Raw genomic sequence first — 12,939 nt, 5'->3', positions numbered from 1 at the left:
AGTGCCTTATTGCAAACAGGATTCATGTTTTGGAATATTTTTATTCTGTACATGCTTCCTTCTTTTCACTCTTTCATTTAGGTTAGTGTTGTGGAGTAACAACCATCCTCAGTTTCCCCCTATCACAGCCATTAAACTCTGTAACTATTTTAAGGTCACCGTTAGCCTCATGGTGAAATTCCTGAGCGGTTTCCTTCCTCTCCGGCAACTGAGTTAGGGAAGACGCCTATATATGTGTAGTGAATGAGTGTATTGATACACCACCCAAAGTCTAATTAATAACTGCACCATGTTCAAAGGGATATTCAATGTCTGTTTTTTTTATTTCTTATTTGCTAGGCATCGGAAAACCTCCCTGGTCTTTGTGGTTGAATCTGTATTTGAAATTCACTGCTCGATTGAGGGACCTTACATGTAATTAATTGTATGTGTGGGGTACAGGTGAGGTAGTCATTTAAAAATTGTTAAACAATATTATTGCACACAGATCGAGTCAATGCAACTTATTATTATGACATGTTTACTCCTGAACTTAATTAGGCTTGCCATAACAAAAGGGTTGGATAATTATTGACTCAAGACTTTTCAAATTTTTAATTTTTAATTCGTTTGTAAACATTTCTACAAAGACAATTCCAATTTTACTTTATGTGGTATTATGTGTAGGTCGGTGACAATCTCAATTTAATATTTTAAATTCAGGCTGTAACACAATAGAATGTAGAAAAAGTATATGGGTGTGAATACTTTCTAAAGGCACTGTATATTGTTAGAATGTAGGGTATTCCGGAAAGTCATACACTACATGACCAAATGTATGTGGACACCTGCTCGCCAAATATCTCATTCCAAAATCATGGCCATTAATATAGAGTTGGTACCCCCTTTGCTGCTATAACACCCTCCAATCTTCCGGGAAGGCTTTCCACTAGATGTTGGATCATTGCTGTGGGGACTTACTTCCATTCAGCCATAAGAGCATTAGGGAGGTTGGGCACTGATGTGGGGCCATTAGGCCTGGCTTGCAGTTGGCGTTACAATTCCTCCAAAAGGTGTTCAATGGGGTTGTAGTCAGGGCTCTGTGCAGGCCAGTCAAGTTCTTCCACACTGATCTCAACAAACCATTTATGTATGGACCTCACATTGTGCATGGGGGGGATTGCTGAAACAGGAAAGGGCCTTCCCCTAACTGTGCTACAAAGTTGGAAGCACAGAATCGTTAAGAATGTCATTGTAAGCTGTAGTGTTAAGATTTCCCTTCACTGGAACTAAGGGGCCTAGCCCGAATCATGAAAAAAAGCCCCAGACTATTATTCCTCCTCCACCAAACTTTACAGTTGGCACAATGCATTGGGGCAAGTAGCGTTCTCCTGGCATCTGCCAAACACAAATTTGTCCGTCGGACTGCCAGATGGTGAAGCATGATTCATCACCACAGAGAATGCGTTTCCATTGCTCCAGTGTCCAATGGCGGTGAGCTTTAAACCACTCCAGCCGACACTTGGCATTGCACATGGTGATCTTAGGCTTATGTGCGGCTGCTCGGTCATGGAAACCCATTTCACGAAGCTCCTGACGAACAGTTATTGTGCTGACGTTGCTTCCAGAGGCAGTTTGAAACTCGGTAGTGAGTGTTGCAACCAAGGACAGATGATTTTTACGTGCTAAGCGCTTCAAAATTCGGCGGTCCGATTCTGTGAGCTCGTGTGGCCTAGCACTTCGCAGCTGTTGTTGTTTCTAGACGTTTCCACTTCACAATAACAGCACTAACAGTTGACCGGGGCAGCTCTAGCAAGGCAGAAACTTGACAACCTGACTTGTTAGAAAGGTGGCATCCTATGACGGTGCCACATTGAAAGTCACTGAGCTCTTCAGAAAGGCCATTCTACCGTCAATGTTTGTCTATGGCAATTCCATGGCTCCAATATTTGTTTACGGGTATGGCTGAAATAGCCAAATCCAGTCATTTGAAGTGGTGTCCACATACTCTTGTATGTATAATGTATTTCTCCATACAAACACATGTATTTAGCAGTGACAGAAAACACAACAAAGACATTAAAAGTAGCCTAGATACTCACTCCCATTCCCTCCGGCTAGACGGACATAGGGACCCAAAGTCGGAAAGGTTGTCCATACTTACTCCCTCTCCCAGCCAGGCCCTATCTGAAGTCTGATGTATCCCATTCGCGCTAGCTGCACTGAAACTCCCAGGACAAATCTAGTGATCACCTGCCGCTGCTGCCCACCTCCTCCTCCTGGAGTCCTCCTCCTGGAGTCCGCCACAGAAATACAAGAACCTGGGGAGGATAATAAGACAGAAAGTGGGCTTGAATTAAGGGGGGGAAGTCTACTGTAGTTATGGTATATCTATGTCAATTACACATACATCTGATAATTACTGTATCTTAATTCATCTGCAGTAGTTTAATTCAAGTATCATAGCTGTATTATGCCCAGCAACAGTACCTGCCCTCAGTATTTTCTTATTCACACTCAATCAAGTCCCCAAACCTACTTGAAAGTCATCCTATTTCCAATTATTTTCTGAACAGGTGTACTTTTTAATGCTTCCTTTTGAGCTTTCATTGGAGATAAATCAAATTTATTTATAAAGCCCTTTTTACATCAGCCAATTTCACAATGTGCTATGCAGAAACCCAGCCTAAAACTCCAAACAGCAAGCAATGCAGATGTAGAAGCACAGTGGCTAGGAAAAACTCCCTAGAAAGGCAGGAACCTAGGATGAAACCTAGAGAGGAACCAGGCTCTTCTGGCTGTGCCGGGTGGAGATTTTAACAGTACATGGCCAAGTTTTTCAAACGTTCATAGATGACCAGCAGGGTCAAATAATAATAATAATCACAGTGGTTGTAGAGGGTTCAACAGGTCAGCAGCTATGCTTGTGAAAAACAACAACAATAAATGCATACAAAAGTATTATGTTTATTGTAAAATACAAGGAGAACTATTATTTATCAACCCAGATCCTGTGCATATCTCAGTGAATATAATATCAGTGATTGAACACATTACCAGAAAAAAACAATTATTCATTGTTAGCCATGATTTCCAACAGTGAACAGCATGTATTAAAGGAAGTGTGGTAAACATAAATTACCACCTGGACACAGCAATTCAACACGGAGGACGCAGCATTACGTGCGGGAGGAGCTCTACTGACCTAGAAAAATCCCAGAGGCAGAGACAACTCTTTTGTTAACAAAGAGAATGGAAGAGTTACCTCATTCAACCCATCAAATATAAAGAAAAACTTTAGTAACACCTCTGGGAATTCAAACAGCCTTTGTCCATTTGCAAATGTAACCCCAATAGAAAAGTAAATCAGAAGCCATCAAATCAAATACAACCGAGGAGGAACCATTAACCATGTGTTTAAACGAGAGGAATGTGACTGACATGTTGAGGTCAGATGAAAGAGTTAATTAGCCATGTACTATTAAGCCCCATGATTGAACCCCGTTCATCTTAGCTTCAGGTCTGCAGTGTCTGAATCATAGCCTAGAGGTTAAGAGCATTGGGCTAGTAATTTAGAGGTTACTGGTTCAAATCGTTGAGCTGGCAAGGTGGAAAAATCTGCTGTTCTGCCCTTGAGAAAGGCAGTTAACCCCCAACAACACCTGCTCCCCAGGTGCTGATGATGTGGATGTAAGGCAGCCCCCTGCACCTCTCTGATTCAGAGGGGTTGGGTTAAATGTGGAAGGCACATTTCTGTTGAATGCATTCAGTTATGCAACTGACTAGGTATCCACCTTTCCTTTCTTTAAAATCTGAGATACCCTCCTTTTCCATCTTCCACTTTCAGATGTAGTAAACTACAGCAGGCACCAACCTTTTCGATCAAATGAAATGAAACCAATGAACCAAGATCAAATGCATCCACTCTTACACCAAGATAGTATTCCATGCAGAAATCTTTCCAATAATCTTGAGTGGGGAAACAACACATCATTCTTTCCTTTACTCCAATTAAAAGAATAGAGGTCTGTGGGCTGGAAATTTAAAAAAAAATATATATATTATGTCTGTGTAATTATGACAGTTGGTGGCCATTTTCCGTTCATTGCGGTTCAGGATGTCTGAGAATGGTGACTCTGTGCCCATTTCCATTGGGCCGAGACCCAGTTCTTATTCCATATGTTCACTGACTGACATACAGAAGCGGCCTGAGAAGGGGCCAACATGGATATTACATTTCACATAGCTCTCTTCATCTAAATGAAATCCATGCGCTCAGGCGAGGAAAACTGAAAGGAAAGTCCAATAAGAGTTGTAAACTGTGATAAAATGATGAGCCATAAAAAACATTTTTTTTCTCATAATACATTTCAAAGCTCAACAAATTAACCAAAACACTTTATGGTATTTATGACACTGACATGAAAATGGTTTCTTGATGGTGCCTGCTGCTTGTCTGCTGCCCAATAAGATTATGCACAATAAATCTTTACTATGGCTCCCTTCATTACTCAGAGGGTCCGCTTAACTCAAAGATGATATTTTAGGCACAATTGATACCTACTTCAGCTTTAATCTTCCCTTTTGTTGTTGAGGGGTTTTTCAATCAAGTCTCGACTTTACCTCATGCCTGTGTCAAATAATTAATCAATAACTCCGTATTTCAGGTTGTTTCCTTAAAGGGAAACATCACAATTTTGAACTTAAATTCATCATCTCCAGCACCACCCCAATATCAACATATGTGAAAATGGTGCGTTTCTATGTTTTGTAGTAAAAAGATGGAGAAAGATAAGTGTTTCCAATTGTGACGTTTCCCTTTATTGAAAAGCCATGCAATAGTATCTTCACACTGTCAATGGTTCACCATCACACAGACACACATTCAGAGAGTTATAATTTCTATTGAAGCAGCCATCTTTAATCTTACAATGTTTTAACTCTTACACCTGTCAAGATATCACTGCTGAGAATGGTTTGGGCGGGAGCTGCTGGTCATAGATCTGAACCCTTTCATAAAAAAAGGTGACGTATTTAAGTCTTCATCAAGGATGTAATTCCATGAGAGGTGAGAGGTGGCCCAAGATGGCATAAGGTTAGTAAATCTAGGCTGAAGTGTCAGTGACACATACGGTGAAAACAGGAAAAGAGAATGTGAGACTAAACACATGTGACATGAAGTGTTTCGGGCTGATGATATATATTTTAAGGGTCGAGGGGGTGATTTCATTGTACTTGACTCTCAACACAAACCAATCATAATGTGATGATTCTGTGATATGTAACGCCAGTGTTTTCCCCAATCTACATTACCCCGGTCTAAATTATATTAGGCTCATATTTTCTACTTGTCTTCAGCTTTGTTTTTGGACAAGCCTACGTGGCCTCATGAATAATAGATTCAAAGCCATAATTTACTCCTCAACTAATGAGGATTCTTGTAACACTTTTACTGTAATATTTAAATCTTGAATTAGTGTAATTTGAAATGTAAAAAAAACTCTACTTGGTCATGATTTGTGATAAATGTAGAACTAGCCTATAGGGTGCCAAATGTTCTTTAGAGACTCAACATAATTTGCCCAGGGTTTTTTTCTGGCTCACGATCATTTCTTATCATAGATTCACTTAGCCTTTACAAACCAATACCGCCAATCAATCTGGGTCGTCATTAGTTACCACAGCTACAAAGTCATCATTATGGCTAAACCCTGCATAGTATTTCTACAATTTATTTTCTTAAATTCTGACTTTAAACTAACCCTAACCCTAACCTTAACCACACTGCTAACCTTATGCCTAAGCCTAACGTTAAAATAATACCATTTTTTGTAGTGACAACCATCAATCTGGAAAGAGAATTAATCGTTGACTTTACTTCCTGGATCAATGTGCGTCTCCATGATTAAACTAGTCAACTAACTAAACCCTGTCTTGAGTGAAAATGAAACAACATCAGAGATTCACCTTCATTGGCTCCCTAAGCCAAACAATGGGAGGGACATCTCACGCACTCACTGACCTTCTCCTCCAACCAACATCCACTGAGGTGAAGAAATAATAATGTCCCCCGACTAAACTGGGGGAAAATTACATTGGCAGATAATTAATTCATATGGTTTCATACACTAGGCTTACTTAGCTAACCATCTACTTAGGCTGCTGACAGAAGAAGACAAATTATTATATGGAAATGTCAAATGACAGATGTCAAACCTTTCAAATCATGATGTGAAAATTCATCAAAATTGAAATATTTGCAAATGCAACATTTACATGAAGTATTGTACAGCAATTGTAGGTACATTTATATTACACTCCTCAGATGACAAGTCACTGAGCTATATCCAGAGCTTGCTAAAAGCCCTACTGGAAGTTCCCAAAATACATCATTTAAATAACTTCAAGATTCCTCACTTGATTAATTGACCAGACATGATTTGACAAGGCACTAAGCCTCCTCAACCAATCAGTTACCATGCAAGTGCCAAAAGCACTATGTTCTAATCAAGGTAAACATGGTTTTAAAACGATGTTTCTCAAAACAGACAAGTCATACACTTGCAAGGACATGCTCTACTCGTAAATCTATAGGCTACCAGTGAGCTGAACTGTCATGGAGCCTGTTAAGAAAATTAATAACTACGTTGGGGAATACACAAAGGATATATAACAATTCTCTATGAAAACGACGTATAATGCATATAAATTAACATTGATAATAGTTAGCCTACTTTATATGTATTTTGACACCGTTAGTTAGAAGCAGTAGCCTACAGATCTATTCATCCAAAATGGAAGCAAACCCAACCGGTAAACGTTTTCATTATCACAAGACTAGAGTGACAAAAAATGCAAAGGACATAAACATTTTACATACCTTGAAAACAAGACTTTAGGTGACATAAAGATCCATACTTTACTTTTGTCGGTACTCATTTTCCCACATAGCCTACTGTGCAATTCACTGAGCCAAGTAGACTACCCTAAGCTTGACTCACCACAAACGCATCGCGAAAAGACCATCAATTATTGCATACACACGCTGCCTAAGTATTATTCGAAATCCGATTCATGTAACAATCCCTACTCGGTACATACACTGTACAAGATTTCGGGAGTAATCGTTTTCAAGTCTATGCTCTGTCTGTTTTCCTCTACCACTCAACCTCCGTTGGCAGTCCCTTGTAAACAGGACTGAGCCGCTGCGAACAGGGAAAGTAGGTCAGTCGGTAGCTCAATACTTAGCTAAGGACATCATTAGCAACCGGCTGTACAACACACGACTAGGAGTATACATAGTGAGAAAAATAATAGTTCGGATAATACTAACACTTGAACGGCATTTAGGTCACATTATTCTGAATTCGAACGTCTGTATTAATTTCAGTGCCGAGTTTATTCCATTAAACGTTGTAGCCAACATCATGGGGTAGAGAGCGGGACATGTAGTATCTCTGATAGGTTCGAGGTTTGCTGTCAATGGTTTTGGCTCCCGATCACTGTAATAACGTTTATAGTAACGTTGCTAATGACGTATACAATTGAGGCCTCACCTTTGTGTTACCTGTTTCATGTAGCCTGTAGGCTGGCAATTCATGACATGGTGACAAATCAGGTTAGGTTGTCTATCAAATATTGTTATTACAATTTGATCCTGAAAAGTTCTGAGATGAAGATGAATGACATTTTACCAGTCTTTGCAGTAGGTCAACATACTGTACAAGGGGAAATTATTTTCACAATTCTTAGGCCTATTCTAATAAAATATCTTGCCCTAACTGCAGTAGAGCTACAATAAAGAAAAAAAAGCCATATTACAACATGTCAAAATTGCATTGTTTGCTCTATAGCCTGTTAGTTCATATGCCTTGCCACCGTGATATAAAGTCCTAAGGCCGAGAAAAAAAGGCCTAAGGCCGAGACAATAAGAAGATCCAGTGGCAGAATAAATCCACATCTTTGTTTCATCACAAAACCGGAGAGTAACCACTGTCCGGTGAAGTCCACAAAACATATTGCATGTCACAAAGAGTTACATGACCTACAGCATGGTTAAGAAAGTTCATGTTCCCGAAATGTTCTGACTACTAAACAACTATTGATTTAGAACCACAGAGAGTTACTGAAAGTTGCAAAGAAAACAGGAGCTGCCTCCACTATTTCAGCACCATTTCAACTTCAACATTTCAACATCAAATGACATATGCTTAGTCTAATACAATGACAACTAAATTATAGCAAAAACAATTTAGTCCAATCAACGTAAGCTAAATACAGTATGGTGTTGCTGTCCATGGTTCTGATTTGTGTGTGTGTGTTTGTATGTGTGTTCGTACAAGTAGAAAAAACATGTTGACTCACCCTACTTGTAAAGAGACGCCAATGCCATCCTCCTCTCTTTCATGTTGATGAAATGGTCTATGACTCTGTCATACAGTACACACTTTTATTTTTTTGTTGTCCTAGGCTACCTGGCTAAAATGCTTGCTCGCTAGCCAAACTTTCTTTCATGGGCACCGTTAGATAGCTAACATAAGGCTTCTACATCTAGCTACATATTGTCACGACTTCCGCCGAAGTCGGTCCCTCTCCTTGTTCGGGCGGTGTTCGGCGGTCGACGTCACCAATCTTCTAGCCATCGCTGATCCATTTTTCATTTTCCATTGGTTTTGTCTTGTCTTCCTTCACACCGGGTTCCAATCCCATCAATTACATGTTGTGTATTTAACCCTCTGTTTCCCCTCATGTCCTTGTCGGTGATTGTATGTTATGTTCAAGTTATGTTCTGGTGTGCGACGGGTTTTGTACCCACTTTTATTATTTTGTATATTTTGGTTTTCTGAGTTTTGTGAGCACTTATTAAACGACTCCGTTTATACCAAGTTAGTTCTCCTGCGTCTGACTTCCCTGCCATCAGCAAGCACCCATTACACATATTGAACTTCCATCCTCTCAGTCCAGGGGCACATTGTATTTTATGCTTGGATCAGAATCGCCGGTATAATCATTGGCCAGTACAGAGAATTTAGTAAAACCACAAGTCCAAATCCCTATCTCCATCCATGGCTAATTTAGTAAAGGGGCCATTTTAGCTAGCTGGCTAGCCACCGGAGGACAACAACACAACAAGATGCAACAATTCAAGTTGTTTCTATCGATGATGTATTTCTATTTAATAGGAGTGAAGCCAAATCCAAACTGGCTTCCGTTGACACTTGTTTGGGGTGTGGAGTTGAGCTCACTCAGTTTAGCTCAATGATGATTGGCTATTATTTTAAACTTTTTTAATCAAGTGAAACCATATGCTCACCATATGCTTCTCTTGCATTCCATGCTACTGGCAGCAACAACGTCATACTCTTTATGACCAGACCGCATCAGATAGATGGCCTACACATACAGAGACAGAGGGGCGCTGTTTTGTTCGCTCGGATGCTTTCTCCAATGAGATACTGTATATACACAACCCAGTTATGGGAAATAGCCCAAGATCTGATAAACTGTCACAACCACACACAAACCCACATTTACAGTGCACACATGGTCGACACACAGATTCAGATTCTACATACTCTCCTGTATTTTTTTAAACAAAAACATTATTCAGTAAGGCCAGTCTCCAGTTCCATGAATACCCTGTGCATGAAATGTCCCTTCACCACTAGCCTCGCTTGTTCACTTCCGCTACACTGGAAATATTGATATATCAATAAATGTGTTTGGAAGCTGCTCTTATCTATTAACAAACACATGTTACTCAATGCTTTATGAGTATCAAAACGCAGGCTACTGTACACATACACAAAATGCAGGCTACTGTACACATATATGTAGTGAGATATCACACCCATGCAGCCACCTGTGAGGGACATGACAGATGGAAGGACTACTCATGCCAATCACAACTGAGTCACACACAGTCTAAGAACTGTATCACATACACTCTCAATTTAACAATGATATTCAAATGTATTAAACCACCTTTCTGTCCTAGGTTAAGTCTGTTCCCATAGAACTGTTCCACCGTTTTTTTCTGTAGCATCAAAATAATTTGAATCACTCATCTGTATTTTATATTTATCTTTTAAACTAGACAACTTACAATTTGCATTTGTTGCCGGGGTCCAGGTGACATTTAGTCCACAACACACAGCGTTCGACAACCTCCTCATGAAAAGGGAATCATATGAATGAGAAGGCTTCCCCAGCCATAACAGCCGTAACTACCTCACTGGCTGCAATAAAACCTTATTACGTTGTTTGTCTATGAAATTGAACATCAGGACACATATCTTGTGCACGTTTCAACTTTAAACGTGTCAGTAAATGAATAACTAATTACTGCCATAAGCTTCCTGTAGAAAAATGTAAAATGTCTGCAGCTAAAGTCTCAGGGGTGGAAATATGTTCTTTCTATACAGGCTTCAGCTCCAAGACCTGTCTACGAACTCACACTGGATACAAAACAGGACTGTTTCTTTCCTTTTGAGACCTTTGGAAATACTGTGAAGCACAAGCTGGATAATACAAGGCTTGGTTTTCAATGCCAGCAATAGTCAAACCGATAGAGCAAAATCAGATTCAAAAGTCCCTTAGTACTTAGTATGCACATTCACACCAGGGGAGTCACTTCTACACTCACTGATGGCAAGACATGCCCTCTCTTCTGTAATCAAATCACATTTTATTGGTCACATACACATATTTAGCAGATGTTAGTGCGGGTGTAGCGAAATGCTTGTGTTCCAAGCTCCAACAATGCAATAGTATTTAACATGTCACACAAATCTAAAAGTAAAGGAATGGAATTCAGAATTATATAAATATCAGGACGAGCAATGTCGAAGTGGCATTGACTAAAATACAGTAGAATAGAATACAGTATATACAGTGAGGGAAAAAAGTATTTGATCCCCTGCTGATTTTGTACGTTTGCCCACCGACAAAGAAATGATCCGTCTATAATTTTAATGGTAGGTTTATTTGAACAGTGCGAGACAGAATAACAACAAAAATATCCAGAAAAACGAATGTCAAAAATGTTATAAATTGATTTGCATTTTAATGAGGGAAATAAGTATTTGACCCCCTCTCAATCAGAAAGATTTCTGGCTCCCAGGTGTCTTTAATACAGGTAACGAGCTGAGATTAGGAGCACACTCTTAAAGGGAGTGCTCCTAATCTCAGTTTGTTACCTGTATTAAAGACACCTGTCCACAGAAGCAATCAATCAATCAGATTCCAAACTCTCCATTATGACCAAGACCAAACAGCTCTCCAAGGATGTCAGGAACAAGATTGTAGACCTACACAAGGCTGGAATGGGCTATAAGACCATCACCAAGCAGCTTGGTGAGAAGGTGACAATAGTTGGTGCGATTATTCGCAAATGGAAGAAACACAAAAGACCTGTTAATCTCCTTCGGCCTGGGGCTCCATGCAAGATCTCACCTCGTGGAGTTGCAATGATCATGAGAATGGTGAGGAATCAGCCCAGAACTACACGGAAGGATCTTGTCAATGATCTCAAGGCAGCTGGGACCATACTCACCAAGAAAACAATAGGTCACACACTATGCCATGAAGGACTGAAATCCTGCAGCGCCCGCAAGGTCCCTCTGCTAAAGAAAGCACATATACATGCCCGTCTGAAGTTTGCCAATGAACATCTGAATGATTCAGAGGACAACTGGGTGAAAGTGTTGTGGTCAGATGAGACCAAAATGGAGCTCTTTGGCATCAACTCAACTCGCTGTGTTTGGAGGAGGAGGAATACTGCCTATGACCCCAAGAACACCATCCCCACCGTCAAACATGGAGGTGGAAACATTATGCTTTGGGGGTGTTTTTCTGCTAAGGGGACGATGGACGGGGCCATGTACCGTCAAATCTTGGGTGAGAACCTCCTTCCCTCAGCCAGGGCAATGAAAATGGTTCGTGGATGGGTATTCCAGCATGACAATGACCCAAAACACACAGCCAAGGCAAAAAAGGAGTGGCTTAAGAAGAAGCACATTAAGGTCCTGGAGTGGCCTAGCCTCGAAAACCTTAAAGACTTGGAGAAGATCTGCAAAGAGGAGCGGGACAAACCTGGTGGCCAACTACAAGAAACGTCTGACCTCTGTGATTGCCAACAAGGGTTTTGCCACCAAGTACTAAGTCATGTTTTGCAGAGGGGTCAAATACTTATTTCCCTCATTAAAATGCAAATCAATTTATAACATTTTTGACATGCGTTTTTCTGGATTTTTTTGTTGTTATTCTGTCTCTCACTGTTCAAATAAACCTACCATTAAAATTATAGACTGATAATTTCTTTGTCAGTGGGCAAATGTACAAAATTTTGTACATATTAGATGAGTAAAGCAGTATGTAAAGATTATAAAAGTGACTAGTGTTCCATTATTAAAGTGGCCAGTGATTACATGTCTATGTATATAGGGCAGCAGCCTCTAAGGTGCAGGGTTGAGTAAGCAGGTGGTAGCTGGCTAGTGATGGCTATTTAACAGTCTGATGGCGTTGAGATAGAAGCTGTTTTTCGGTCTCGGTCCCAGCTTTGATGCACCTGTACTGACCTCGCCTTCTGGATGATAGCGGGGTGAACAGGCCGTGGTATGGGTGGTTGATGTCCTTGATGATTTTTTTGGCCTTCCTGTGTGCCCCCGGTGATGCGTTGGGCCTCTGGAGAGCCCTGCGGTTGTGGGAGGTGCAGTTGCAGTACCAGGCCTACAGGATGTTCTCAACTGTGCATCTGTAAAAGTTAGTGAGGGTCTTAAGGGCCAAGCCGAATTTCTTCAGCCTCCTACTTCACCACACTATCTGTGTGGGTGGACCATTTCAGATTTTCAGTGATGTGTACGCCGAGGAACTTGAAGCTTTCCACCTTCTCCACTGTGATCCCGGCGATGTGCAAATGAGCGTGGTCTCTCTGCTGTTTCCTGAAGTCCACAATCAGCT

The 12,939-nt window shown here is 40.6% G+C and overlaps 1 protein-coding gene across 7 annotated transcripts in view; it reads right to left on the bottom strand.

Annotated features, from left to right (window-relative positions):
- The window catches only part of npas2 (neuronal PAS domain protein 2), a 74,774-nt gene that overhangs the window by 44,860 nt on the left and 16,975 nt on the right, over positions 1-12,939 (bottom strand). For 2 of the 7 annotated variants that reach the window (XM_064977970.1, XM_064977976.1), the window contains exons 1-2: positions 6,860-7,165; positions 2,082-2,300 (exon numbers count right to left, since the gene is read on the bottom strand). In XM_064977970.1, coding sequence (XP_064834042.1) covers positions 2,082-2,137 — 56 coding nt within the window. In that variant the 5' untranslated portion in view covers positions 2,138-2,300; positions 6,860-7,165. Of the gene's footprint in view, positions 1-2,081; positions 2,301-6,859; positions 7,166-8,343; positions 8,431-12,939 lie in introns of those variants that run through there. The other 5 variants (XM_064977973.1, XM_064977974.1, XM_064977975.1 and 2 more) reach the window with 5 other exon arrangements.

This window comes from Oncorhynchus masou, chromosome 11 (assembly GCF_036934945.1).
Source record: "Oncorhynchus masou masou isolate Uvic2021 chromosome 11, UVic_Omas_1.1, whole genome shotgun sequence".
In the NCBI taxonomy this organism is placed as follows: Eukaryota; Metazoa; Chordata; class Actinopteri; order Salmoniformes; family Salmonidae; genus Oncorhynchus; species Oncorhynchus masou.
This window is presented reverse-complemented; position numbering and strand designations above follow the sequence as displayed.